Here is a 27,116-nt window from a genome sequence, read left to right as displayed (position 1 = left end):
AGTAATCATCAATCATCAGATTAATCAATATTAAAAATAATCATTAGTTGCAGCCCTAATCAGGACACCCTGATCAATAAAATATATAGGTCATAAGCTGATCCTGTCCGTGAGCTAAAACAAAGAATATCTGAATACGTCACTCCAAAGAAGTGTTTCACAGAATCGATTAAAAAAAGATATGAAAACAAGCTGAGGGGGATATTGTTTCAGGGGAAGTTCAGGTCTGAGTAACAAAACTGTAAGAGGTCATTTAGACCTCAGTTTAAATACTGTAGTGAAAAAAATGTGTGTGCTTTGTTATTCAGATATTGTTCTGTAACCTCACGTATTGCTTTTGTGATTTGGTTCACATAATACATAGATTTAGAAGTCCATATTCTTTCTCTTTATTTCTTTTTAAATAAAATGTTTAGTAACTGTATGCCTTCATTAGATGGACCACTATAATGAGATAAAAGGAAATTAGAGCACAACATGCAGCAAAGGTCCCCAGCTGGACAGGCTGGCAGTTCATGGTTGACGCTTTTAACCCCTGGACCACCAGGGGATCTGTTTCTTAATCTTTCTTTCTATTAAGTACTGAAAAAGATAATGATACATGTAAGAATATTTAAGGTTTTACTCTGCAGCCTCTGTTTCCATGGTAATATCGTTTTGTGACATATTACTTGCTCAGTATACAGTAGAAAGAACTTCTCACCTCTAGAGATAAGGTGTGAGTGTCAGCTTCAGAATAGGAGGCAGGGAAAAGTTTCATTCTAACAAACCCTCCTAGCATTGTGTTGACAAGAAATAAAGTTTCCAAAAAGGTTCGTCCTGATGGACTTACTGAAGACCATTTGTTTCAGGAGAAACCTTTTTTTGTTTGAGGCAATTGTTGTCAAGGGTTCTTCATAGGACTATGGGTTCCTTTGAGAACCCTTTTTAGAAGAAAGACTTCTTCAAAAGTTGTTGAAATCTTTGAAAAACTCTTGTCAGCAGTTCATCATAATAAATACCCTGGGTGGTTTCAAGATAAAATCCTTGGAATATAAAAGATATCTCAATAGAACCATCTAGGTGGGTTCTTAATGAAACCCTTGGTACATAAAAAGATTCAGCACCATTACAGGATGAAAATGTTCTGGATGAAATCCCCAGAGGACTCCTTTCCACCAAATAAGCTCTGGTTCTTTAACTGGTTCTGTTCAAGATCCTTGGAACCTTGGTGCTATCTAGTGAACCTGCCCACAGAACGATTGTAATCAAGGATGTCATCAACAGAGGGCAGTGTGCAATGCACAACAACCTGTAGAATATGACCCACCCACTTTAGTTCCCATTAAAAACCTGCTATTTTTTGGTCCTACCAAAAAATGGAAATCAAATTTTTGGGTTCCAAAACTGTTTATTTTTTGTTGGAAATGCTCTGAGCGAATCAAAATTAGGTGCTTGAACTATTAAGGGGCTGGTTCCTTGTTGGTGTAAAAGGCCCATCTGAAAGGGTTTCAAGTAGAACCTTTGTAAAATGTTCTATCAGGAACCAAAAAGGGTTCTCTTATGGGGGCAAGCTGAAGAACCCCTAGTATGCACCTTTATTTCTAAGGGTTTATACAAAAAATCTGATCAGGATGGCGGTCACCAGGATATGAGTTAGTATCCTGAATAATGTGTGCATGGAAACTGTCAGTGAACACTGGGATACGCAACATTAGCTTGGTTGATGAGGCGTTATCATGTTTACTTTTTTCCTCCTACCTTGTTTAAGTTCTGTTTCCATGGAAACATAGAAAGTATTGTCTTTACCCATTTATCTGAGCTTCACAGGTTTTAAATCCCCACTCCAGCTGGGAGAATAATGCTCTCTTCTCCCTGAAAACCAACTGTCAGGGTGCCCTTGAGTGAGGCAGTTAACCCCCAGACTGCAGGCCTTCTGATTGACCACCAGAAGACGTCTGTGGTTGTACAGGTTAGCTGAAGTGTGACTGAGTGGAACATTAAAGGAATTAAGCAGATTATCACTGAAAAAGAGCACGGAGCTCAGGTGACCTTCCCCGGAGAGTAAAGGTTAGAAAATAAAAGACTCCAGGCTTATTACCGAGTAGGATATGAAGATGAATATAAACTTTGTCCTGGATCCTCTGCGCCTGTAACCCACTCATGCCTCAAGATCCAACCAACCTTATCAGCAGCAAATCTACATGGATTTGCATACAAATGAAGGCTGGCTCGCCACTGACCTAGTTGGGTCCAGACTGGATGCTAACCCTTCCTGACAGGTTCTCCCAGAGCGCTGACCGGCCGTACTCTACTTCTGCAGCGCCAGGAAAATACAAAAGGAGCAAAAGTTCTACTTAATCATTCTAAAACTCCCTTTGATTTTAATGAATACACAAAACACTTCTGTGAAACACATATTTCTGTGTAATACATGCTTTCTATAAATTCCTTTCATCTGATTTTGCTTTGTGCTCACAGATTTTAGTTCATTGTACAATTACTGCATAACAACTTTTTGGTACCTTACTAAGCGAAATTACACCTTCTGTGTCTGTGAGTGTGCAACGATCCACTGGGGTCTGTGTGACGGAAACTTGTCATCAGAGGTTGTACATGTAGGCTCTGTGCAGACGTCCACATACCACCCAAAAATTTTAATGTGAACATTATGAAAAAAGCTTTGAAGCTTTTAACTTTTCAATACAGCCCTATGCCATGGACACTACTTTCTATCAGTGATGATGCAATGACAATGAAATGTCTCAATTGACTGCCGACTGCAAAGTTAAGTACTGAGTGTTTATCATATAATGAGAGAATGAATAAACAAGGGAGTAATTTTGAGCCCAGCAAAAGTGCATAATAATGATTCGAAGAGCCAAAGTGTTTATTCTGTACACAGGCTGATTTCTAGTTCCACAAAGTTGGCTGTAATTAATCAATGTTAGATATTTCCATGATGTTTCATTCCTTCTTTTCCATAATTATAATAGAATTTGTTGAGTTAAACTTTATTACATCTTTATTCTTTGTTGTATTATTGATATATTTAACAAATTACACAGACTAGTAGCTGGAGAGGTGCCAGTTCATCTCCTGGGCACTGCCAAGGTAACCTTGAGACAAGGCACTCAACCCCTAACTGTTAGGGGCACCTGACCTATACCTGTATGTATGTGTGCACCCCTTGCGCTCTGACGTGTCTCCATTAATGGATGTCTATACATCCTGTTTGTGCTTGTGGTTATTCCAGGCCTGTGTATATAAAGTAAAAACAGAGTGAAAACAAGAAATCTCTCCAAGAGACAAAGTATGTCTACTTCTTCCCTCTTAAGCTGCTATTAGACTTTTTAATTACTTCATGCTCTGTGCATTGTTTGTCTCTGTGGGTAAATGTTTGTTTGTATAGCTGGTTGAGATTTTTGCAGACCCGTACAAAATTGGATCCATGTTTTATGCAGTCAATTGGGTCCCAGTCGGGTACCATTCTATTACCACAAATCCACAGACTGTTTAACATTAAGTGTAATGCCCGAGTGGATCCGAGAAGACCCGGCCGTGATCAGACAGTGCTGATCATGATGGAGAGAACAGATGGTTTGTGTCAACGAACGAGCAATCATTATCATAGTTCAAAAGGGCAAACAGTCAAAGTTATCTTTAGTATGCTGTATGCAACAAAACTGAAAAGCTGATTCTAAACGAGCATTTATCGTACGTCATGACAGCAAGTGGCTGAAATAATGAGTGGATTAGCCATGCTGTTTCAATCAGCAAGAGAAGAAGAACAGAAAACCTGGATGTATTTTACCAACTTTCTTGGTAAGGAGGATGGATTATATTTGTCATGGCACAGGGGGAAAGGCTACTAACTTTGTATTAGGTAAGAAATAAGGTTGTCTTGACAACTTAAGGTTAACTAATTAACAGCAATCAGTTTTCAAATAATAGACGGGTCTGGTTTAATTCAAAGTACTAGATTTGCTGGTCTTTTTGGTTTTGGGCACAAATGTTTGGAGCTGCAAAGACATCCATTACTGACAGTTAAATCAATAGATTGATGAATGTCTGCCAAACCTCTGCTATTACTAAATAAACTTCATCATTGTTTGAGAGTATTAAGAAATCTATTCTGAAGATGCAAGACCTACACTTGATATAATGTTAACATGAGTATCCCTTTTGACTATTTTGTTACCTCAAAAAAAAAGAGAAAGAAATGTGATGCTGATTTCACGCTTAGTTTTTACAGTTTGTGACAGAGCTGTTGGATATACTGTAGGGCAATGCAAAGATGACATGTGCATAGAAAACTGTCTTGGTTGAGTTCACAGCTGAAGTCAAGCTAAGAAGAGGACAGTGACAGAGATTAAGACTGGCTTTAATACATTACTGTAGTGCTGACCTTGGCTTTTGTCTGAATAAAATGTACCATGTGTCTTCACAGATAATTACCTCAGGATGTGAGTCCACTGGGACCCTCTCCTTACAGCACTTACTTTCCTCATTCATTTTAATGGAAAGGAGGCACTGCTGCATGTTTTTATGGTCCCAGGCTTGCGGCTGACCCACAAAAGGTCAGCAGGAAAGATTGTTCAATAGTGTATGAGTAAGTTTGTATAGATATCTTATAGTTCTTAATTTGATACTGTCCATTGTTAAGAGGGTTTTATATGGTGTGTCTCTTGTAAGGATGCATCAACATTGGGTTATGAAAGTGTCTTCTGTCTATCAAATCACATGTCTTTAAGACACTACATAAGCCTTAAAATTAATTTCAATTCATACTCATCAAAAGAGCATCAGTTTTTGGTTAGTATAAGTCACTCAACAGCCTTAAACCTAAAATATTTTGTTGTGTGACTATGTTGATATTGTGGCCTTAGCCTTGTTTTTGCAGATATATTTGGCTGCCACCACCACTGACAGCCTACAAATAATAACAAGCAACACAACATGAAATACTGTAGAAAACTGGCTGAATTTGGACATGGTTTTAGATGCAGTTTACAGTCTCTTCAGTATCCCTGCAAACTCAGGCTACATCTCACCAGCTACTATTCACTACTAAATTTTAGTTTCAAGGACATCTACTCAGGTTCAGCCTGAAAAAGTGAACAACAACAAAGCACTGAATAACTGACTCATTAAAATGAAGACTTTACCTCAGTCTCTAAAACACCCAATGCTACATTTCAAAGGTGCTACAAAGAACTTTTATATTTTGTTGACTTTGGAGGCCCTTGCGGACAAAAGCAACAGTGTTTTCTATGCCTTAAATGCCAAATATAACATTAAAATTATCTAAATAAAAATCTCCTCCTGCCTCCCTTTAACTGGCTAACATACTACTCACTGTAACTTTGCCTCAGAAAATTTAAGTATAAGCTTGTTTCATCTGAGTAGACAGAGGATCTGACCTGGTGGCAGGCATTAACATTAACTATAAAGACACAGGCAGTTTCATAAACACGTAAAAACTCCATGTAGTAGCTTTAAAGTTTACCATAGAGAGTTACAGTAAAAGCATTCTGTAACTGAAGGGCCCATTTCTTGCCTAACTTTATAGTCAGGAAGGTAATTTGAGAGAAATCTGCCACCTACAGAACAGCCACCACGTTCTTCCGCTTTGAAAATTGGAAGAGAAGATCAATGACTGTGCACTGAGCGGTGGGTATGTCCGGTATGTCATGTGTAGGAAGGGTTCGTGTTGATGTCTCAGTAAAGGTGGGTACTGTCAGTCATATATTGTAGAGCCAACTTGAAATGCCAAGCAAATTCCTACTGAGCCCTGCCAGACCGCTAAGCAAGAAAAAAAAAACTAATGGCTGGCTTCATAGGAATAGGCAGAATTTTTTTTTTTTATAAGGCTTAGCACACATTTCAGAATTAGCTTCTCATCTCACAGCTCTTGATTCTCAGCAGGAAAGTTTTCAAAGATGTTCGAACACAGCATGAAAGCATGTGTATCGAGATCTGACTTCTGTTCCATGGAGCCATAAAGAAAGTGAGGTAACATGCAGCTCTCTATAATCCAGTGCTGGTTTTATGAAAGTTAAATTATCTGTGCGTCACTGACAGCCAATGTCATATCTCACCTTGCAGATCTTGTACAGTGAATCCTGTCCATCTCCGTCAGAGTCCTTGAAGTAGTCGTGTGCGGGAAAGGTGCGGTGGATGTCCCGTGTTATGACGCCTTCTTGGGCCGAGTCCTGCAACACACATGGATTACACGCTTTAGACATATGACGAAACCAAAATCAAATTTAGAGTGTTGTGTTTTGATAAGGGACAGGGGGAATAATTGATCCTTAGATGTGTCATGATTCTCTTGCAGGATTATAAATTCTCACCATTGTTCTTGATGATTTGCTGCCTTCAAATGGGGTCACACTCACTGTGTTTAATTGAAGAGTTCATATCAACACCCCTCTGTTGTGGCATTCACAACCACATACATGCAACCTTGTAAGAATAATAGACCATTTTTTCATGAATTATTCCATTAATAAATTGGTTTAAGAGGGATGTTTTAGTGGGTTTATGTTTATGATGGAGCAGCATTTTGATCCAAAAAGTTGTTTTAGTAGACTTAAAATCCTAAAAGTCTATTTAGATTTTATTAGTAGTAGTATATTTAGATATTATTTGAATGTCCAAAATGACGCTTTCACAATACACACATCTTTCATGAGCTGACACTGTTCCTCTCTCATCATCCGCATACTATGAAACCTTTGCTCGTACTGATCTTCACCATCTATTCACCGTAGTTTCTCAAAATGTACTGCTGTAACTGTTGACCAAGTCCTTTTCTGTTAGTTTTTGCAGTTTCCACACGTGTTCCAGCTCTCCTTAACTCGGCTTAAACTGAATATTCAGCAGGTTATTCAGTCAGTTGTTTGCATCACTGTATCTGGCTGCACACACTGAACTGTAATGTCAGTCCAAACACTCTATTGAGCATTTAAAACCCAGTTTTCAATGTTATGATCGCCTGTAACAATTTCATAAGTACGTTCCTTATGGCTGAGCCAATGAAATGGTGAAACACAACAGATAACATGTATGTTGTGTTTCCTTTCTAGCCTAAGCTACTTCTTGAGTTTTGGTCAGTTGGCTGAGCTTGAGCAACTGCATATACTGCATCCGACTAGCACCTTCTTCCTTAAAAGCTTAAAATTTTGATGCATCAAGATGAATCAAGAATAAATTTAGAATTGCATCGTAGTCCTTTGAATCGGAATCAGACTGAAATATGAGGTGCCAAGAGATCCCCACCCCTAGTTTTGATATCCTGTTCATGGCTGAAGGTAGTGCAAGCTAAGACACTGCTTATCCTGATTTATGCTCGTTTCTAACTGGATTCATGTGACGACAAGAACAGCAACTCAGCACGCACAACTTTTGACATTTTCTCTGATCACGCTCTTACATATCTTTTCTCTGTTTGTAGATGTTTATATGCAGTAGAAAAGAAGGCAGTGTACTGTGCTCAGCTCAGAACACAGCTATGATACAAAGCAGCAACACACTGCTATGTCACTATGTTTGCATTAGTGTTTGTCCCATTCCTTCTGCAAAAGCACTCCCCAGGCCTCAGTCTCTTAGTCTGTGCTGTCTAATCCACAGCCAATGCAGGGTACACACACATACACACACATACCAAACACGCCTGCTTGTTTTCCTATGCGCGTCTCACTCACAAACACACAGGCACTCTGCTATTTCCCCCTCACTTTCTTTTCTCACACACATACACACAGTCAGCCATACGCACGCCTTCACGCGCACATTGCAAACACTACCGGCGAGAAGACTGGCAGCACAGCGTTCTCCAACAACTCACTGTAAGCTGCAGATAAACCAACCCTGAGCCTGACTGGCCTTGATGTGTGTTTGTGTGTATCAGGGAGAAAATGTGTCTGAATGTGTGCAAGAGCGAGTGTGAGTGAGAAATTTCATCGTTCTTGCTTCTTTCCTCTCTTTGTTTCCCGACAGTAGAGAGAAAAAGAGGGAGGAATTCAAGTTAGGAGCGTTTCACGGAGAGGAGAGGCGGTCTGCTGGAAAACACTGCAGAGTATCATGCTTATATGGTTAAAAGTCTTGGTCGGGAGGTCCCTTATTGCCCCAGTGCTTTTGTGCAGGGAGATTCTTCCACCCTTAAAGATAAAAGTCCAGCAGGGCTCACTGAATGGATTAAAACAGCTCAGGCTCGGCAGGAGATTGCTTGTACAACAATGGAAGTCAGTTTTTCTGTCATCACTTAGAGTCTGGCATAACTTGATCTCTAAAGTTGCAGCACAAGAAAACATATCCGTTCTGGGGTGTCCTGGCAGCCTGGAGGTAGGGCACATTACCATGTAATTGATGTCCCTGTTTTGAGCTTTATTGCATGTCAAATCTTGCATCTATCTGGCAACAGCAGTGAATCCAGAGGCTGCACCCAGTATTTGCTTGAAAATTTGTTAAATTTATGTTTAACTCTGTTATTTTTTGGCTTCATTGCTGAAACATGTATTATCTATGACAGAAATGCAATCATAGGCATTTGAAAAGGAGAAGAGAGGTTTAGATTTAAGAGCTGCAGACCTTGAGACGACTGACAATACACACCGCATCTTCCAACCACACAGCCAGATCAGCTGGACGCAGCACCACAGACCACCCCAGAGGCAGGGAGGAGAGCCAGGAGAAGAGACATGCTAACCCAGCGTGGACCAAATGGCTTGATTACACCAGACATGGCAGCCAAATCAGCTGAATCAGCCACGTCAGCTGGAGCTGATCGCTGCCATTCACCACAATGCTTGTGATTCCACCAGCAGTGGCTCTCTAGTCCGCTTCAAATACGGGGCGAGTCTATTTTTGACGGATCCTGCATCAATCTACACACACGGGATCAAGCGGGGAAAGATCCCATGCAGACTTGCAATTATAAAAAACTATTTTACTATGCAACCACGATACAAGAACAAAAACCAAGGAAAGAGGACAAAATGAACTAAATCTGAACAGGGCAACATAATCAGGTGGGCAAAACGCTCTGCCATGGAAACGGTTCTGAAACACTGCTGTTGGGGACATGCAGCCGTGTGGAGGACACATCAAAACCATGGTGCAGACATGCCACACTCAGTGGAATCAACCTGCTCCTGGCTAATGTCTAGCCAGGAAAACAGACAGAGAGACAGAGAGACAAGCAACGGGAGACTGTTACCTTGATGTACATGTACTTGAAGTACACAGCATCACTAATGACTATCAGTGACCCAAATACAAATTCACATCATTATATGAATTTTGATTTGGCTCAGTCCAGCTTCTAAATTTGTTGAATTTGGGTTGGTTTTAGAGCTGCAAAAGTTACATTACAGCTCAAGTCAAATAAGCCAAGTTATTTGGTTCCACTTAGTTCTTAGTATTTAAGTATTGTTAACTCAATACTGGATATTTTGTGGAGTAATTAATTAAAGCAATGTATCAAATATAATCTAGAGATTAACGGATAATGAAAATAAAAGCTGCAGCCTCTGAGAAACACTGCTGTTTGAGGTTTTTGTAATCAATTTAATTTATAATATTTATTTTTCTACATTTCTGTATTTTACTGTATGTATGCATGAATAAATGTTTTGGGGCATTTTGTTCTCTCATTAGATAGCAGGCAGCAGACATTAAAGGGAGAGTGAGACGAAGACGACATTCAACAAAATTCCCAACCAGACATGAACCGAGGATTGTGCAACGCCTTCACCCCCTCGGCCATCAGATTGCCCCACGCTAATGTTTTTATTATATAACATGTGTTACATACAGTATTTGTGACTTATGTTACATGATAATTTATAACTTTTGTTTAGTTGTAGTTTTCTTGGATTATTTTTGTTCATCTACTTGATTTATTTTGTTTGTAAATTGATCGTGGGAAGACAAATTTAGTAAAATAAAAGAAACCCAGCCACAAACAAAAGCGGACAGAAAAGAAAGAATATCGAATGTCAAGGCCTGACTTACGTTTACGCACTTCATGTCACATTCTCGTCAAAAAAACATGACGGCTCCCAACGTATGTAAATAACCACAAACACAATTATTCACACATTTCATTTAATTCATCACTACTGTACTGTACTTTGATATGACTGTCAACAATTAGCTAAATATAATTCCTTGTTTACCGTGTTGCCAGTTTTCTACAATGTGCTTATTTTGTGTAAATATATGGTTTAACTACATACTTTACATGTATCCACCACACACACACACACACACACACACACACACACACACACACACACACACACACACACACACACACACACCAAAGTGTTTGATAGAAGCTGCTGGCACGACTGTGTGTAATGCTTTAATGAGATTTGTAGTGTGGAGGTGGTGTGTCGTTCTGTGTATTATGTGTTGGAAATTGAACTAACAGTTTTTACATTGTGTTCCTTCTGAGGCACAAAAAAAGGAAAAAGATGCAGCTCTTCAGGAATGAAGGTAGAGTTGTGTGAGATATTTTTTTTTTCTCATGGTTGTCTTAAACTGACAGCAAAACTAATTTTCAAAATGGGACATAAAGATTTATGAACTTTTATAAACTACACTTCAAACTTTATTAAGTCATATTTAAATCTAAAGAATTTAACATATAAAATCTGTGGATATGTTGTTTCCTATGTTGAAAAGGTATTAACTTGGGTCATCTTCCATTTAGAGCTAAAAGATTTGTCATGGAAATATTTGATGGGCAAAAAACGAATTGGTACTATTTTGATAAGAGATAAATAGCAAATATTTGCTGCTTTTCTTTGTTTTTGGTGACTATAAAGTGAATATCTTTGGGTTTTGAGCTGGCAGTTGGACACAACGAGCACTTTGATGACTTATTGCGCTTTAGTAAATTGCAATGTCTATTTATGACTTTTTTCTGACAATTACCAGACCTAATGATTAATTTATTAAGAGAATAATTGTCATTTTGCAGCCCTTCTTTCATTAAAGCAACAATATCTAAATATACTACCATAAAATCAGCTTTAAAATCATTTTGATGCTACATTGACTTGTAATGGGGTGAACTGCGTCTCTGTCATTCCCACTCTGCTCCCCCAAGTCCTGTTCTCGCACTATGTAACTTTGGTGGCCAGAACAGTTGCTGGCGTCCATTGCTTTTGTCCCCTTAGTGCAGACTTTATGGCAGTAAGTCGCACACCACCAACTATGACACTAATTCCTCTGAGACTGAATCGTATTTTATGGCTAAAATGTTTTCTGGTTTTTCCCGCAGATGTCCTCCAGCTGCTTTGCCTAAACTTGGGGAGTGTTGGTGTTTACACCGCTAGCACAGGGTATTTGGACAACTAGTATGCCTTTTCAACCAAAGCTGTTCCATTGCTGGTTTGGAGCCAGTGCCACGGGGTGGGGAATGCTGCCAGAGAGCAGTACCAGTGCCGTGCCACAACTGGTGCTGGGCAAACAGGTAATGACACTGGGCTCAGCCTCTACGGACATCATGGCAGAGGCAAAGAAGAGAAATAGAGAGTGACAGAGCAAGGAGCCACCAGACAAGAGTAAATGTTGGACTGGCTTTTAGTCGTTGACAAGAGCTTTGTGAAATAAAAGGCTGCAAGACAGACATAGAGCTGGCCTTCTTGCTGCTGGACTTATTAGCTGGACTGCTCTGTCTTGTGTTGTTTCACTTGCTTGACGTTTGGCTGTGTTGGCAAAGTTGTCATCTTGTTAATTTTTGATCATCACTCTGCACGTACAGCTGTCCATATTTACAACAGTGGTGTATAAGTGAATTGCAACCATCACTTTCAATCCTAAAAAAATACTAAATTTTACGTAATGGTGCTTTAAACAAACATCTTCACAAAGATCAATGATACTGAAGGTGAGAAACAGTCAAAATGTTAATTAGTGGATGATTTCTGACCACTTTTTACTGCCTTTTAAGCATTAATGAAGTGTGCTTTCTTTATTATAGAGAACAGAGTACAGGGTGATCACACAAAGAACAATTTAACTACTCAGCGAGTAAAAACATTACTTTTAAAATAATTATAAACTAATGATTAATGTATTACTTTTTATGAGTTAGCCAATTAATCACAAGCACATTTGTGACACTGTAATTACCATGGCAACATCAGTGAAGACCAGCAAGAATCTGGTTGACAGTGAAAGTTGTAAACACTTTGATTTAATAAACCATGCATGCCTCTACTAATTAACAGCCTCATTACTCAAAAAACACCACAAAAAAAAATTAGGAAAGGACGTCCTCTGCTTAATCCCCTTCCTTCTTGTCTTGCATCCTTTCTTCCTCTTCTCTTAAATTTTCCCCCTGCATATTTCCTTCTCTCTTTTCATTCTTCACTCCCATCTCCTTTATTCCTCTTCTCACTTATCTCCTCCCCCTTTTTATCATACTTCCATATTCTTCCCTCCTTTCTGCTTCATCTGCTACTGTACCATCTCTTCTGCTGCTTTCTCAATTTCCTTCTCTCCCCTGTAATGTACTTCCCCGATCTCTTTCATCTTCTATTCTCTTTTCTCCTTCATTTCCTTCCCTTTCCTTTGCCTCCTGTCCTCACACCTCCATGTGTCCTCCAAAATATTTGCCTCATCTCCTCTCATTCCCGATGCAGAAAGCAAACATGCAAAGACGTTTAAGCCCTGTGGTCTCAGTGTGCGGGCTTACAAGACCAGCCTTTTCTCTGACAGTGATTCCTTACATATTTCATGCGGCAATGCTCTCTTCCTGCTATGAAATTAAAAGAACGCTGGTTTTATCTGTAACACCAAAATTTGTTCAGGAGTCCCACTAAGCTGAGAGGAAAAAAGCACATACTGTGCACACAGAGATAAGTGTGTACAGTGTGTAGTATTTACTAGGTGTAGTGTGATGTACCATTTCTCACAATGATTCTGATATTTCAAAAAACATAAATGGTATTAGGAGGAGAAATCTGTCATATATTTGCTGTAATAAATAGTAAAGTGACTTAATTTAGGCTTAATTTTACATCAACAGACAACTGACAGTCATGAACAGCTGATCAGCTTACAGTGGAGGGCTTGCTGCTTGTTACTGTCAAATTACAATTTTGCGTTCGTCTTGCATCCCTGTAGTGCTCCTGCAGCCTGCCTGAGTTTCCTCAAGTCTGGGAAGGAGGGCGTGGGGGGAAACAACTCGCTTCAACCATAAATCATATATAAAATAGGATTTCACGTGATATTGGACTGCAATTTTTGGATGTACAAGTTGCTCCTGTAAGCCATTTTTTAGCAAGAACAGTGTCACCTGGAAGGATTCTATAAATGATTTTTTCAACGTTAACAATTTATTATTATACAACTTGGAATTTGTAAAAGGATGGACTCATCATGACGTTATTTCTGCAACGACCCCCATGACACTCTGCACTACATCATCCTGTTTGTACAGACCTAGAGTCATTGTCATCTTCCCCCTCACTGCTTCCCAAGAACATTTCTATTCACGTTGAGCTCTTCCTTAAATTCACTGCTGACCTGAGCTGATTAGTGCACGCCTCTCCTTGCTAACTGCTCGCTGGAACAAGAGTTATATGCTGCATATTTAGACGGATGTGTGGATGTGCGTGTATGCTGAAGCTGGCAGCTCTTTGATCTCTGCAGGGAGGTTGAGGTGTTCGGGAAGAACTGCAGCCTCATCAGCAGCATCAGTTCTCTGTCACAGTGCCCCAGTTCAACATCCCTGCTGTACTCTGTTTGTACCAGCACAAAAATATACAGAATAAAACCTTACATTGTACCCTGTAACTCTAGTTCTATGAGCACAGGTTCAATAGGCTCTATAGGTCTTAAAATTTACTTAAAATTTACGTGTACTAGTTCAGCTTGTGTTGTCACAATACTGAAACTTTGATACAATACGTTTGAAAAATATTGATATATGATACCATTTTGGATACCACAGGGAAAAACTGACACCATTAAAAGTGTTTATTATTTATGTTGAGACATTTATTTTGAATGAGTTTGTCTCTGTTTCCTTCTTTTCCTACTCATAACAAGCTACTAGATGTTGTACAGGCTACATGCAACATCGGTGCAAAAATCTCTGACGCTATAAATCGTATACATGCATCAGGATAATGCAGCGCTCTCTCTTGTTGTTCATGATGTTGCACTTTGTAGTCGACGTTAAGTGCATTCATTGTCATGTTGGTGAAGACGTGTTTCACTGGCCTTGCTAAGAGTTAAGATAACTGGCTAGCCTGTCTCGCTTGCTCTGTATAACCATGGCCACACAGTTGCCATGGCTTCAGTGTGAAATTATAGTAATAGTGGTTACTATTGACAGACATGTTTCATATTCTCACGGTCACATGCAGAGTATACTAATCTCATTTTACAGTCCTTAGCTTAAATGTTTTATGTTAACGCTGCTATCAGCTGGCTTCAAAAACTCCTGCCTCCCACCTGCAGCTTCTCTTCTGCCACTGTCTAAGAAAAGAGAGAGCACAGCAGGTCCTGTTGTATCCATATTGCAGAAAATGTTTCAAACATTCAGAATCATATACCTAAGGTTATATTGAGGTTATAATATTGCTTGAGCCTACAGGGATTGCGCAATAGGTTAATGGTGGTTGTGCATGTATAACGTGTAAATTGGGTTATACGTGTGATGTGCAAACAGTGTACAATGAGGTTGTAATTTTCTACACAATGTGTTCTTAATCAGGACAGACCTCCCTTTGGGAATGATTAATGATATAATATTGTATCGTATCATATCGAATTTTATCGAAACAGGCTGTACAGTCTTAATGGGGCGTTTCTTAACAGGCTCTATAGTCATAATCTGGCAAATCCAGGCCAGTCTCCTTATAGGGACAATAAAGTCTATGAAATGGTCCCATACCCTACTGTGTCATACTCTACCTTATTGTATTGTACCGTATCGCATCGCATCACATCGCACGCAACAGGCTCTATAGTCTTAATGGGACAAACCCAGATGCTTATTCTTCCTGTCATGGATTGGGCAAAGAGTGCAACACCACAATTTAGCACCAGCTCATCATTCCCCGAAGCAGAAGAGAGAACTGGATGTGGTCACTGAGTGCAGAACAGCTAGAAGCAGTGAGCTCAACATCATCGCATACAAAGGATCTTCAGCCTGAAAATCTTTCCACCACTGCCACAGGTGAATCAACGGAACAGACAGTCAGAGGGATGCAGACAGCTTGTTGTGTTTGTTCCATTTCCAGACAGGGTTAAGAGGAGGGCAGAGGGATCTGTGGCTGCGATAAGACCATGGTAGGAGAGGCCGCATCATATCTGAAGAGAAGACAAAGCTATATTTGACTGAAGGTAATCCTCTTAGTTTTCATGTTGATCTTTTAGTTGCTGGAAAAAGTGGACGGCGGTGTGGGTTGTGATGACACAACCGGTAACAGGAGGGATTGTTGGATTCTTCCTGATTGGCAAAACCAGTACAGTATATGCAAATTTCAGTGAGCAGCTTCACAGGAGTGAAAAGGAAAGCCTACTGTTAGGTTGTAAAACGTGTAAAAAATGACTATACACACATATATCTGAGGGCATGTACTAAAGTCTGCACATATGCACACAAATGTACATTGATGAAAACATGAATATATGACAACGCTGCCCCCTAATAGTCGTGAGGAGCATCTCACCCATTCATTCCACTGGGCACAGCATGTCGGCACCACAGTTTGATTGAAGATTGAAGCGTTTCGGCAGCGGAGCATTTGGCCCGTCTGTTTATGTTTACTTGCTCAGATGTAGTTGGTTTGGTCCTCTTTCCTTGCTTTTTGTGTTTCTCCTCTCGATCTGCTCTGTGCTTCTGAGACGTGCTGCAGCAAAGCTGATGGAAGCACAAGCATTGTGTACAACAGCAGCAATCAGCTCCAGCAGACGTGGTGCATCCCTAACGCAACGCAGCCATGCCCAGTTGAATCAAGCCGTTAATCGACCACTTTGTCATTTATTCATTAGTCGTTAGTCCCATTTGGGTGCTGCACCTTGCCATTTGACCTGGGGGATTGCTGCAACACGGACCTTTACTCTTGTAACATGGAGGTCACCAGCACACTGCTGCTGCCATTATTAGTTAGCTCAGTTAGCGTCCTATTCGCGTGAAACACAACCTCAGAGACCAACAGAAGCCAGTTTGAGGATCAGTATTATCGTACTGAAGTGATTCAACATTAGAGCTGCTCAGACCAGTGACTCCGGGAATGATGAAAACATGGCGGGTTCAGAGTTTGTAACCTACTAAGTTAATCTGTAAGTACACACTGTGTTGGATATTTGCTTTTGTAAAGTTGGAGGTTATTCATTCTTGTGTTTTGAAAAACAAGGTTATGCTGTGTTGAAATAACAAAATGTTCTCCTTGCTGGTTGTTCTGACAAATTCAGGGTCATTATCCTTTTTGCCTTCAGTATTTCAGCAGCTCACTTTATGCCCTCAATTTATATATATTTAAATAATTAAATTAATGCAATGACTGGTTGAACTAACAGATACTGGTTGACTAGGAAAATCTTTAGTCGCGGGCAGCCCTACAAATGTCAGGGCAGCAAAGTCATTAACACACATACAAGCTACTTTTACTTAATATAAAAACACAAAAAATATCATCTGCATGCTGTAACTATTTCGTTAAACAAATGTATACATACATGCACTTTCCCTCATTCACCTGTGCACACGTAAGCAGGAATGTTACACACGAGTACAGACTCCCTCAGCATTTTGACAGGACATGATGACATAATAAATATGGAGCGATTAAAAAAAGCATTAGCACAGGCAGGGGGATTACATCAACACTGTCCAACATCAGTCTGAATCCAGCATACTGTGTGTGTGTGTGTGTGTGTGTGTGTGTATATTCTTCAGTATTGTGTGTACCCATTAGATTTATCCCCTGGTGGCTTTTAAACTGACTGACTGAAGGCGGAAAAAGAAGACAGAAAAGGAGGTGGAAATGAGGAGGAGTGGGAGACGCAAAGAGAGAGAGACAGATCAAGACAGATAACAGAGAAGGGAGAGAGACAGATTGAGACAGAAGCTGGGGAAGAGCGGAAGGTAAAGAGAGGGAAGAGAGATATGTACAAAGAGGGGAATGAGAGGCTTCCTCTAATTGTAGCCAGGGGGCTTGTTGGGCAGACAGTCCATTACTCAGACCTCACCGACAGGTAACCTACTTAACACACGCAGCTAAAAATAAAAACTGCTGATGTGTCCAAACCTGAACTCCACCTCCACATCCCTCTGCATCCAACAGCATTTCATTTAACCATACTGGCCCGACTGGTGAAAGCTGCCACAGGTTTCACAGAGTCAAGAAGTTTTCCGCTGCAAACGAACTGACTGGAGAAACACTACAGCCATACAGCAGAAACACTCCTGTGTCCATACAGCAAAACATGGTTTATTTAAAGATCACTGACGGTTAATAAAATCACTCTTGGCTCTGCTTTACATTTATGATGATTTGTTATGCAACATATAATGCGTATTAAAGAGTACATTAGATTATACGCTTGTTTAATGCATGGCTTGAACTTCAAAGATGCTAAACCCCTGTTTTGAGTGTTTTATTCGACTCAGTGGGATTTTTTCCCCCCTTTAAGTTCAACTTAATTTGTATTGCACATTTTCATACAGATGGAGTTCAGAGTATTTATTCAAAATGGAAAGAGAAAACTGAAGTACCACCTTGCAGTTGTATTCTTCCGCTAATTCGCATAGTTGGGACAGACATTAGGTTGCACTGACCTTGAGCCCAAGTGGACTTTTGTGCCAGATGTAATAGAATACCATCCAGGTGTTCCTGAGATATCACATTCACAAGAATGGGACTAAGATAAAGTCACAGTAAACTCAACCTTTAACCTTTGACCACCAAAACATTTATTTATATTAAAGTTTGAAGAAATTCTCCCAAGGCGTTTGTCAGATATCACTTCCTCGACAGCAGGAAGAATATTTGGATGGAGAACCCGAAAACGTAATGCCTCTGGCCACAGCTATTGCCGGTGTGGAGGCATACAAAGGCTGGACTTACAGCAACAGACGTATTGTTGAAACAATTAAATCATTGGTTAATTGACTGACTGACTGAAGAATCATCAACAATTTTGATAACTGAGGAATGGCTAAGCCATGTAACAAGGAAAATACCTATTAATTGCTGGTTCATATGGTGGTTTATAAAATTGTACATTTAATATCTTTGGGTTGGTGGGACTAAATTAGCAATCTGACAATGTTACCTTGTGCTTTGGGAAAATCTGAGGGGGTGAATTTCACAGTTTTCTGACATTTTAGCTAGTAAATGACTAAGAGATAGACAAAAAATAAAATAATATTAATTGATAATGATAAAAAATGAAAGCGCTACAGACTGCAAGTCTCAGATCAGCAGCTAAATATTTGTGTTACAATTTTGGTTCTAGTTACAACACGAGAAAAAATACACTCAAATGGCTGAAACCCAACTGCTTCTGCTGCAATACTAGTAGAGAAAGGCAGTAAAAGGGCAGATGCTTGATGGGGGAGATTTTAAATGTTAATCACTGCCTTGGGAACTGTGCCTTAATTCATGTTAAGCTTGAAGGCAATACGAGCAAACACCTGTCATTTTATGATGAAAACATTTCATTCAGAGGTTGGAACAGCTGAGCTGACATCGGAGTTGTTCCATGTCGAGTCTGCTTCTGCAGCTGACAGTTTAAGTCCTCTGTCCACTTATTGTTTACCTTGCTGGTTATTAGGCTCTGTTAGGTTACCTCTGTCTTCCTCCTGTCTTCTCTAAAGGGAGGAAAGATGAAACCAGGGACCTTAGGGGCCACTGGTCACTCATCTGTGGCTACCTGACATTGGTGACCAGTGACCTTGGTGAAGTCTAGTCATGCCGTCCTCCTGTAAGTGTCCACAGTATCAGGTAGACAGGTCGAGTTTTTCCAGTGAAAGAATACCGTGCTGGAGCTACACTGGATCTACTACTATAGTACACTGTGGTACAGTATCAGGACTCAGTCAGTCTGTCCCTAAACAGGAGATAAAAGATGAGGCATTTGCATTTTTCAAGATATCAAAACATACTTCAAGTACAGAAACAGCCTCACATCACTTTTCTCAGTGATGCATTAAGAAATCAAATTGTACTGGACTGCATTATATTCAGAGGTGTTACTGATATTCAGCTACCCTCAGGTCTACAAATGGGGGGGAACAAAAAGAGAAACACCTTTCATTATAATGTAGCCCAGTACAAAACCATCTTTAACTATGACCTCAATCATAAACATGTAATTGAATGTACACATTTCCAAAACTGTCAGCTAAAAAGGGAACATTATGAGCTTCTTAACGACAGATGTTATGGCAGTAACAGGCTTCACTGCACATCCTCCAGCAAAATGCAGCTGAATCAGGTGCTTCTCAGCTTGAGGGCCGGAGGGCACTGATTAATTTACAGCCTTTAATTGTGCAAACAGACTAACGTTTCAACACGGCTGTGTCTCATGAGAGTCGGAGTGAAAAAAGACATGAGGCAAGCAACATATAGATGAATCCGGTGACCGCCATGTTCTGTGACTCAGTGTGCGTTGGTTGTGACTAGAAGAGAACCCTAATTCAAAAATTTTATAGGTAATCAAGAGTTTCGGGAACAGAGTCATTCTCATTTATATTCTTGATGCAGTTCTGGCGAACACCCAGTGAATCTATGCAGAGTGTGCCATCTCAGACAGCAGGACTAATCATGTATTAAAGGTTTGAGTGTTTTCAATTCCTTTTTTTTCTCACAGTTTAAGTTTGATCCTACTGTTGGGGCAGCCAAACTGCACAGGTTCTTCCTGACATCTTTTGCGTCACTGTCAAAAGTAATGTTACATAACAAGTACATGTTAAAGTAGAAAACTGTATGCTTCTTATGACAGCTTGCATTTAATCGCAGGCATACTACACAACGCAGTAATGGCGATGTGTTAACTTACAGTACTTCGCTACTTCGTTGGTCTGTTTGGACAATTAAAGGCTATAAATTAATCCATGTACACCAGCCCTTGCTCCCTCAAAGATGCTATGGCAGTTCTGTCTGGCCAAAAGTAGCAAGGATCTGTATCTCTATCTGATGTCAGCAACCCAGTGAGTCAGACATCTGATACTGAGGACAGATAAATCGACTTTTTGGGGTTTTTATGTATGTATTAAGGCTAGGGTCATTTTTTAACATAAGGTATGTTATGCACAAACTGGAGTAAGGTCAGAAAAAAAATATGCCAACACTTATGTGCGCTTCACAGCACGAGGTGAATATGTCATCATTTTGCTTCAGAAGCATGAGTCACTCTGTCCATCAACAGCACTGAATGCTGTCAAAATGTCCTTGAGCAAGATAATGAACCACCTACCTGCTCTCACATTCCCAGCCTCTCTGGATTAAAGTGGTAGTTAAACGCTTAACATGTAAAAATGTAAATGCAGAATCTTAGAAGCAGTTCCTTCTTTCTCCTTATTATACCATTCTGGAGAGAGCAGCGAGCTCTCAAGTTACCCTTCTCTTCTGACAGTGTTATGTAACTCCCGGGTGTGGAAGGGGCCCACGGGTGCCGGCTGGTGAGCCCCTTGACAGAAAGGCAGCCACGCTTTGCTAAACCGATGAGGCTGGAGTGAAACACGCCGGGTTCAGACAGCTGAACACTCAGAGCTCGCTAAGTCCTGAAGTGACAGACCAGCCAATCAGAGAGGATGCTGCTAGCGTTAAACCGCTGGAGGCAGCCATGAAGACAGATTGCTGCGTACAAAGTCAAACTGTGTGTACAGAATAATTACAGAGGGAACACAGCTAGTCACAAAACCTAAATGTTTTACTTAACAACTCCAGCAACTGCCACTTGTAGGGAAACAGTGATCACTGAATAAAATGAGCCAGTCCAGAGCTGGAAAGAAAGTGTTGTGGCACAAAAATAGAGGACCATTTGAATTTGATGGTGTGACTGTTAACACAACAGACTGTCACTGTTTTCACTACCATAAGAAAATATATACCATGAGATTTTGCCATAATATTTTTAGCTGTCCCTTTCACTGTAATTGATCATAAAATGACCATGATATATAGTCAGAGATCAGAGGGAAAATTGCTTAGTTGATGTTCTCACTCCTCTGACAACAATGCTACAACTGCGGTGTCCTTTGAAATTTCTATTCCAGGCCAGAATGACTGTAGTTTACGGTTTCACATTAATTAGAGTTTCAAAAGGAGTAGATGTTTATAATAGTTCAATTGAGCAATATGTTAATGGAGTCTGGTGTGCAGTGAGTTAACTCCAATTGCAGAGTGTGTATTTTTGCAGCAGTGGGCTTTTTTTAAGATAAGGAGCTTAACTTCACAAACAACTTATTAACCTACAGTGTAGGACTCGTATGTGCTTATTATTATCGATTTACAATGTTGGTTTGTCTTGGGCTCCTTTCTAAAAATCCATATGTAGGACTGCCTCAGGGCGTTCCCTCTAACTTTGCCTGTTCCATAATCTTACTCTCAACTGCTGAAATCATTCAGAAAGACAGTAGCCAACTTGGGTAAAGAAATGGCTCAGCACAGCGAACAGACTGCAAAATGAAGCAAAGCTACACCAGCAGTGCTGAGAAAGGAGGAAGGGATAGAAAACTAAAAGATAATACCCACTCCAGCCACAGCCTATTAACCCTGCTGCCATCTGGCAAGAGACACACAAGTATCCAATACCCTATGACTAGACTAGAGAACAGCTTCTTTCCTGAGGCTGTGAGACTGTTTAACTCAGAACAAGGGATATGGCCCCATGCCTGTGTTTGCCTTGGGACCCAAAAGCCATCTCTGACTGCGGACATCATCATATGCCAGTTTGGTAGACACTGCCCAACCCTATACCCCGATAGAGGGTTTTATCCCTACCGTCTATCTCCCTACTATGAATACAGGAATGGGCATGATGAGAAGTGGCAAAGGATTGCACAACCAAAAGGGCATCCCACTATTGCTTACTGTGTCAGTATGAACGCTATATTTATTCCAGTATATCTCTGGACAACAACAAACAAATACCACTAAATCCATCCAGCTGTACACCAGCTGAACTTCTTTATCTAGAATATTCTCAGTATTGGGAGGCACTCTGCTGGTGTGTGGCCAGTCAGAGCTGAAGGAAAAAGCACATGGGGGGGGGGGTCACAACAGTGTTAAACCTGCACAGGTTTTTGAACTCCAGCTACTGAGAGACAATGTTTGGGCAAAAACTCAATATTTTGAGATAGCCATCCCATTTAAATTTAATTATTCAATGTTTTTTTTTCCTGGATCTTAACTTTGTCAGGGTTGAAAAAAAAGTCTTAAAACACTAACAAACACCATGTCACTAAAATTCTCAGTTAAATCAAACAATAGTCAAATTCTCCTAGGTAGTTTAACAGTTCCAGACAGGTTTCACAGCACGCTTTACAGAAACACACACTCCTAATGCTAATGAGAGAAATCATTACAGTACTGTTTATGTGTTACTCATCTCCATACACTGTCAAACCTAATTATTGATTCTATTCTCAGTCAGAAGGCTCTTTTGATCCCACTTCTCACCCTGACAGAGCAGTGGATCAATTGGATAAATCCAATGCACTTCAACACCATTCGTTCTGATGGGAATGAGGAAACAAAAGCAAGTGTGGTGCCGTCTGAGCCTGGCTTTAGCGCAAGTGAGTAGCGGTGCATTACGGGTCATGTTAGAGAACAGAGGCTGGGATGAACCAGCAGGATGGTGCATTAGAGCACGTCTGTTACAGGGCAGCACCCTGCAGCTCCTCCAGGCAAGAGTCCACATGAAGTCTCAAAACTGGTTGAGAGAAAATTTCCGCTTCAATGTGAAATTTTAGCGTTTCTTATTTGCAGACATCCAACACATTTACACATTAAAAACAGTGAGTGATAAGACATGAAAAAAAAAATGGTGAGCATATAAACGGAAAAAGAGAGAGAGAGAAAAAGAACAGATGGGATAGTAGAATGTAAAGTACAAATATGAAAGGATGGACATATGAGTAGCAGGAGGCAGGATGGTACAAGGGGAGAGCAAGATGAGACTGGTAGCAGAATGACTGACAGCCAGAATATTAGCTAGCCTCTTCATCTTTTGGATAGATGGCTGCTCCCTCAAAGGGAGGCCAGTATTGAAAGTGACAAACAGGCTGTGTTTGGATCAGAAAAACCTTATGAAAATTCCTCCAAAAAAACAGAAAAGGAGGGACAAAAGAAGGAAGGATGTATAAAAAAGATTAATTGCTTTTGTTTTTGAATGACACTGGTTAAGGCATGTATACTGTACTTGTTTGTGATAGACTAATTAATCCGTCGGCTGACTAAACATCCGATTATCTGGCATTCTCAGGCTAATACCTTCACTCTCTTGGCCAATAAACAAAAATGTTCACAGACATCTGCAGACAGCCTTGTCTGTTTGTTTTCCTAAATTTCCTCAGTCACTATCACAGCAAATCTCATCTAAAATGGTTACTGGCTAGAGTTAAACATATATAAAATTATAACATGTAGAAAAATACAGTTGAATGATGCTGCTTTTGACATACTGTACCCTGTTCTCTTTTAAATAACATCTGAAATCTACAGTATAACCAAATGTATTTTTATAGTTCATTAATTAAAAACAAAACATCTAAAATGACATGTTAATGGATATGTGTATTAGATTGTAATGTGCACGGAATAAAGGAATTAAACATATTGGCCATCAGCCACCCTGCTCTCACAATATCGACATAAGCCAGTGAAAAACCCATATTGGTCTTGCAATGACCTTCCAATGTCAGCAGTATTTTCTGACTAGTATTTTATACTGCCACTTTTTTACATCTGTAATGTTTGCTGAATGTTTGCATATTTGACCACTAGGAACAAGTCTCATACTACATGGCTCTAATCTGCTTTTTGCAAAACATGATGAATAGGGGAAAACATACTAGGCTTATCTGCGAGGTTGATGATCAGTGGAATTGTGTGGCTATGAAGGGAGGTGCTTTGAAAGAGAAAAAAATGCATGCTCAGCAAACCTCTCCTTTCCTTAAATATAAAATGCTTTCTAGGCAATTCAAAGGTCTGCCATTATTTTCCAATAAGACACCTTGTGGCTTCCTTAAAAAATTAATGGTTTGAGGGGAAAAAACCCTGAAGCTGCAGAGGGTATAAAAAATTTCTAGTATAAGTTGCTAATCTGCCAATAAAATTTTAAACTTCATTTAAACTGTGTCGTCTGTTTTGTCTGACATCTGTTCAAACATAAGATTAAAGTTCCACTTTGGGGATTTAGGTGAGTTTGCAGCTCTTAACATAACAGGTCTTGGGATTAAAAGGCTGAGTCTTCTTAAGAAACTCCCAAAATGCCAGTTTAATGAAGGAAACTGAAAAAAGCTTTGGTCCTCTCGTTCTCTGGATTCCAAAAGGTGCTAATTTTGAAAATATGTCAGACAAAAATCAAAGACTGTATTATAACTTGAAAGTCTAGCCTCTAGTCATAACAAAGTCAGACAGCAGAACGCTACGATGACACCACCCCTCTCTGCTGACACACCTGGCTCCCCAAAACACTCCTCATTTCTCTTCATTTCAGTGGGACACAGCGAGATAATCTACTGGTGTGATATTCCGAGGACGGCAGCCCGGTAATTAAAAACCAGCTCCCCCTGAGGCCTTTGTCCTTGGTTGCTGGCGAGGAAGTTTCTAGAGGCTTCCCTGGAGGGTTGCGGGTAGTGGGGGGGCAACAGCTGGCCCGCCTGGCAGATTGCAAATTCATCTGTCTCTGTATCGCTGCCGTGGCATTTTAATGGTCCGGCTGGTTCTGCATTTCAATAAGCCGAGTTGGGAGTGCAGACACAGTGTTCAGATGGAAAGCAAAAAAGCAAAATTTCTCATTTTGCTTGCACTGACATTGGTGACAAGACAGCAGGTTGGAGAAAACACTTGACACACCAGACAGCTGAGGGGTAACAGAGCTGTAACTAGTATTAGTAGTTTTGCCCAACATCTGCTAAAAAGATTAGCTAGTTGTCAGAAAATAAATTAAAATTATTGATAGTCAGTATCGGGGACAACTGCTTTCAAAAGCAACTCTTTACAATACAGGATTACTACATACTGACAAAAGTAACTTGTTCAAGTACTTTTATGTTACCAAAAAGGATAACCCTTTTGCAATTTCTTGTACGTTACTTATATTGTCCTGACAATCTGGCAGCAAACTGGGCAGCAGTACAACACAACTGATGAGACTTCCAAGGCTAAAAAGCCTCTCCACAGGCACACTGGACTGGATGGTGTTGGAGTATTGGCACAAAGAAAGTTTTAATCATGGGAAACTTGTTCAATACACCCATCTCAAGACTCTATTTGAGGTACTCTGTGATTTCAGTGTTGAGACCACAGGTTTTGTCAATCCTCTGTGTCAAATGAAAAAAGTCACCCTCAGAGTCTCCTCTGGTGACAGGTCCAGGTACCTGGTACTTCTTGCAGAGTAACTAACACGTTAAGTTGCTTATTACAACAAAAAAGTAATATTTTACCACACTACTTTGTAATGTGTTACCCCCAATATTGACAATGGATTAAGTCATTTATCAAGCAAAAATGCCAATCATTTGCTCATTTAAATACTAAAACAGTGATCATAATTTTTTTCTAACATTTTATGGACCAAACAACCAATCAGATAATTGAGAAATGATCAACAGATTAATTGACAATTAATCAATCAATAATGATTAAAAGATGATGAGTCACTAGTTGCCACTCTAAAATGAAGCTAAGAGCTCTGGGAAGCCTCTTTTCCACTTTGGAAACCAAGATGACAAAGGGTTTTTTTTTATGTTATTAGTTGAATTTCCTCCACAAGTCACCACCTCATCCTGGTTGGCACTGACACTGTGCCCCTCTCTCTGATCCACATATTTCTCCAGCATTAATGAAAATCTTTGTGTTCTGTTTGAGTGCAGTGTTACAGTTTATTCACTGTGAAAATAACACGTGTACCTGACAGTATTCCTCGTATATTTATTAGTATTATGTGTGCTAATGAAATTTGGGTTGCTTTTGCAAAATGATTTTTAAAAAAAATGCATGCCGAACTGCACAAAAAAAACTTGCTGTACTGTTCCAGTCTGCATTTGGAAGGGAACAATTTGGTGCTGGAGCAGGATGAGATGCCCTCCACTCTCTTACAAACACACACGCAAACATGCACACACACACACACACTGACACACACATACACACACACACACACACACACACACACACACACACACACACACACACACACACACACACACACACAGCACCATCCAGAGAGGTCAGTGGATAAAGTGCATCCCCCCAGATATCTGACATTTTCTGCGTGTTGTGGTTTTTACTGGAGGTTATGAGTTGAGTCTCTGTTATGTGAGGACAGACGACCCAGAGGGATGGTAGAGGTGGAGGGAGTGGAGGGTCAGACACTCAGCGGGTTGCTCTATGAGAGAAGATGGACAGACTTGGGTAGGGATGTGTATAAAGTTCTGTGAATTGTTGCATGTGCAGGCAGGTCTTTGTGTTTTTCAATCCACTTGTTGTTTTTGTGTGAGAGAAACAGCCTGTAATACAGTGCAGAGATGTGGGCACAGCACACACACACATCAACACACATGGATTTAGACCTCCTTTTCTGCCTGCATTTTCCTTCTCCTGCATCTTCAAAATAAAAGCGCACATGAATGAATAATGAAGAGGTTGCTATTTTGGAGCCAATGCTAACATCCATTTTAATTGCGACCTATTTTTAAACTTCAAATAAACTCTGTGAAACCTTGTTGCTTCTTCAGAGTCAGCTCAGGGTTTCCATAGCGACACTGCACCTCTCAAGTCCTGATGTTCGGTTAGGAAGAACCGGAGAGACAATGGAGACACTCAACTGTAACCAGGGATGTGGCACTGGAGAGATGGCAGTCTCATCATTACATGCACAGAGAGAGTACAGCTGATCAGAAATCTAATATTAAACTAAATGTGGAG

General features: G+C 40.2%; 1 protein-coding gene across 2 annotated transcripts in view; it reads right to left on the bottom strand.

Annotated features, from left to right (window-relative positions):
* Positions 1–27,116, bottom strand: part of rabgap1l (RAB GTPase activating protein 1-like) — a 162,980-nt gene that overhangs the window by 58,346 nt on the left and 77,518 nt on the right. For both annotated transcript variants that reach the window (XM_084723124.1, XM_084723125.1), the window contains exon 14: positions 6,081–6,194. In XM_084723124.1, the coding sequence (XP_084579250.1) occupies positions 6,081–6,194 (114 nt within the window). The remainder of the gene's footprint in view (positions 1–6,080; positions 6,195–27,116) is intronic.

Source organism: Lutjanus erythropterus, chromosome 7 (assembly GCF_056507025.1).
Source record: "Lutjanus erythropterus isolate fLutEry1 chromosome 7, fLutEry1.hap2, whole genome shotgun sequence".
Classification (NCBI taxonomy): domain Eukaryota; kingdom Metazoa; phylum Chordata; class Actinopteri; order Lutjaniformes; family Lutjanidae; genus Lutjanus; species Lutjanus erythropterus.
The sequence above is the reverse complement of the archived record's forward strand: the minus strand, read 5'-3'. Positions and strand labels throughout refer to the sequence as shown.